Below are 4,000 nucleotides of genomic sequence, written 5' to 3' on the forward strand. Positions count from 1 at the left end.
CATGCATTTCTTTGCAAAGGACCTGATGTTCCTTGCTGTGAGCACTGTTGGGAGACAATTTTGTTCTTGCGTTTGCTGGAGCATTTGAATGCAACAATCCCCAGGCCAAAGTGTGCTCGGTGCTCCCACATATTAACAGTGAGCTTTGGCAGTCTTGGAACACCAAACTAAAACCGAAAAAACATTTCTATAGCCTGGCTCAGTGGCTGTGGACACTTCCCGTGTGGAGTAGAGAAGCGTTTTCTCCCTCTGGAGGTGCTGGTGGGGTGGAGGGCAGTCAGGAGTCCAGCTTGGTTCTCCTGCCTTTCCAGTGACCTTGTGCATGTGCCATGATGAGCCACTGGGTCTGCAGGGCCCTCTGCAGAACGCCAGGTAGGGTAGTTTCCCCTTTTGTGGAATGCCTGCAGTGCTTGGGCTTTACATGGACCCACCAGGATGGCCTTTAGCACTAGGGGGGCTGCGATGCCCTCAGGCACTGTCAGTGTTACCTGTTTGCAGTTGTTTTGGGAGCAGAGCCTTTGCCTTCCCCCGGCAGACGGTCCCTGCACCGAGCGGTTCCTCACATGCCGTGGTGCTAACCAGCTCCGTGGCTGTGCCGGGTGTTGCCTCCACCAAAAGCGTGAGAGCTGGTGGAGCGTGACCATTGGGTGGGCAGCGTGGGGCTTCCAGCTCTCACCCCACGTGCCAGCACCACGGCCTAGAGCTCTGCAGGGCTCCGGCACATGGGCTGGAATTTCACCTGGCTCGCGGGGCGGACCTGCTGCCCTTGGCGTCAGACGGGACCTGGGTGGACGTGGAGGTGTGAAAGCAGTTTTGCTCGTTGGGTTGAGTTCTGCTCCCACGGACACGAGGGTTTCACTTCGGAGGAGGTAATCCAGGCAAAACTCAGATTTTTGTTTAGCAACGCTGGATAATTAGAGATTGATCATTCCCCAGGACTAGTGAAGCAAATAAACCGTTTGGTGCCCAACGCGGGATGAGAATGGCATCTAATGGAAACGGTGGGTAGGGCAGCGTGGCCATAATTTGGCTTGATGAAGCATCCACATGGGCACGGTGTTAATGCGCTATTGATATTCAGCCAGGCAATTTCCCCTGCGTGGATCAGGCTTTGACTCGTTAGAGCAGAGCTGGGCACTGCAGCGGTAAATGAAGAGGAAAATTGAAGTAATGTTGTATTATAAATTTATGATTTCATCTGCCTGACCTAGAGAGCGTTGAGCGCTGGCAACACAGGCGAGAGCCCCCCCAGGCAGCTCCGCCGAGGCCGCTGCCATCGGGCACGGCCGGCTTTGGCCGAGGAGAGCGGGGCTCCTCGCAACTGCCCTGGGCACACTGAACCCCCACAGCCATGAGCCGATCGGTCTGCCTGGGAGTTGATTGAATCAGAATAAAACTTAATTTTTTCCACTTGGCGAGGAGAGGGGCTGCGGTCTGACACCACCGAGCGATTTTTCATGGTGGAGCTTGCGGTGGTGTTAATGGCATTACTTACTTAGCAAACAATCTATTCATCAATAGTGCTGTTTTCTTTTTTTTTTTTTTTTAAAGAAAAAAAGGTTTGTAAAGCTTAACTCTGAAAGATCTGATTTAATGACAGAGGTGATTAATTTCTAAGGGAATCCAGCTGTTGAGCTGTGAAACAAATATGCAAGGGCTAAGCGGTGTGTACATACCACTGACAGCCGCAGCGTGCTGTCCGGGGACCGCAGGGCTGCTTTCCCCTGGCACTGCTTAATCCCGTAATCAAAATTCATCCGAGCAGTTTTATCTTCAGTTTTAGATTTTGATGACAAGTACGTTACATGTGTATATAAATCTAATCAGAAATGGAGGGACTTGCTGCAGCAAGAAAAATACCTGTACAGTGTAGGAGCATCTTAAAGAACAAATAAAAGCAGAGATAGAGACCCCCGGAAGAGCCGTTGGGCTGCTCAGCATGTCCTCGGGGCCCAACCCAGCTGCTGCTGTCAGCCCTGCCGAGATTTCCACTGACTTCACTCGGAGCGAGAGCAAAATTTTGTGACGGTTTCTTGGTCTGGAGAAGTCTTTCCTGGAGACCGGAGGCGTCTGGGCTGACACTGACGGTCAGCGAGAGCGTTACGCAGCGTTTGTCGCCTTGGAGTTGCAAAGGGTGGTTCTTGGTTTTAGCCCGAGCAGAGAAGTGCTGAGGGTCAGAAGCGAGGTCACAGTCGGAGGGAACCTCCTCTGTGTGCAGGACAGCTGGTGGCATCGGCCGCCCGCAGCCGCGGTGGGACCGGCGAGGACGGCTCTTCTGGCTGAGGACGGGGATGTTAAAACACACGGCAGCCGCCACTTCGTGCCTCTCCTTGGATATCTTTATTAACAAAATAATTCCGAGTGGTGTTTTTTTCTCATAATGAAACTTCAAAAGCTGCCTGAGGTTGGGCGCGTTTCCGCGTCTGTCTCGGAAATTGCTTTAGGAAGCGGTTCTCGTAGCCGGGTTTTACTTTCCTGAAAAATTAAAAGCTCTTTGACTCTCTGGCGCGTTGCTGGTGCTGCCTCTAACTCTTTGATGTGTTAACTGTTGTCCTTCACACTCCCGGGATAAAGAATTACTACTACCTTAATCTCCAACTGTCAATAGCTCTGAAGCAAAGTACATTCATTGTAAGCTCTCCAAATGTCAGAGCAAACCTGTGTTATGTGTTTAGCCTTAGCATTTGGCATTTACTCTTCCAGCTAACAAGTATGCACAAGCCTTGGACTTGAGGCACCCAAGTGCATATTAATTGCCTGAGTGACAGGTCTCCTGCTCGAAGCCGAGCGGGCAGGGACACGGCCAGCTCTCGATGCTTCTATCCCAGATAATAACGAAACCTTTCTGCCGGTTTGCATGAGCGGAATGAATCTCAGGGTTTGGTATCTTCTGTAAAATCCAGTCTCACCCACCCTCCGTGTGGTTTTGTAGTGTGTTTAAGAAATACAGTATTAAGCTTGTATTAATCTTCAAACTTCTTTCTCTCTCTCTCTCTCTTTCTTTTTTTATTTTTTTTTTTTACATTTCTGTGATCAAGGTTACCCGAATTTTGTTGCAACGTATGGCCGAGGATATCCTGGATTTGCCCCAAGTTACAGCTATCAGTTCCCAGGTACGTACGTTTTGTTTGCAGATTTCCTTTTTTCCCCCCCTCTTTCTTTCTTTATTTTTTTTTCCTCTTTTTTAAATCCGTAGCTGCAAGCTGAGACAGGCAAGTCTGCAGGAAGCCTCTCACACAACAAGAGATTTTTTTTTAATACTATTTTAAGATAAATATTTATACATATATATTATTTTTTACATACATTTTTACTAACGTGTAAATTGGTACTGGTTATTTGAAAACAAAACTTCTTAAATTAAAACATGAAGCAACAGAGATCATTTAAGAGCTATTACCCTCCCGTTGATGGGCTTTTCCTTTCCTATATACTTTAGAGATCTACCCAGACACACGCACGCACACGCAGGCTCACGCACACGTTCCTGTTCTGTCCTGCGGTAAGTGCGTGTTCGTACGAGCGCAGTCGTGCGGTGAAAAGTCCAACTTCCCTGGGTTCTTTGTCGCTGTCTCTGGAGTCCTGCGCAGAACTCCTTCCTAGCCACTGTGCCGATGGCTCGGTTTGGCTCCGTTTTGGTTTCCCCCCCGTCCGTGGGCGTGGCTGCCAGTGGCCGTGGCGGTGGGATGGGCTTGAGGTGGCTGCATCGCGCCAAAAATACCCAGACCCCGTCGTGGGAAGGTGTTTTAGGATGGGCGAGGACGTGGAGGGGTGCTCGGCTGTGCGCCAGAGCAAAGGTTCAGTCTTGTGTTCGGCACCAGGACGTTAGGTGAAGCGTTGCATCGCAAGAATACTTGTTACTAACATCCCTAAGGCGAGCAGCGCCCTTGGGATGGCGGTTTCTGCGCAGCTCGTTTTTGCGGGACCAGTAACACCAGGGAAACAGCACTGATGGGGGTTGGTGGTTTTTTTCTACTTAAAGCTCATCTGCCTCTTTCCC

General features: G+C 50.0%; 1 protein-coding gene across 1 annotated transcript in view; it reads left to right on the top strand.

The window, feature by feature from the left end:
- LOC104272373 (RNA-binding protein Musashi homolog 2-like) overlaps positions 1 to 4,000 on the top strand; it is a gene marked incomplete at its 5' end in the record, with an annotated part of 52,923 nt that overhangs the window by 47,044 nt on the left and 1,879 nt on the right. Inside the window, one exon of the mRNA XM_009867352.1 lies at positions 3,039 to 3,113. Coding sequence (XP_009865654.1) covers positions 3,039 to 3,113 — 75 coding nt within the window. The remainder of the gene's footprint in view (positions 1 to 3,038; positions 3,114 to 4,000) is intronic.

Source organism: Apaloderma vittatum, unplaced genomic scaffold (assembly GCF_000703405.1).
Source record: "Apaloderma vittatum isolate BGI_N311 unplaced genomic scaffold, ASM70340v1 scaffold22690, whole genome shotgun sequence".
NCBI classification, from domain to species: domain Eukaryota; kingdom Metazoa; phylum Chordata; class Aves; order Trogoniformes; family Trogonidae; genus Apaloderma; species Apaloderma vittatum.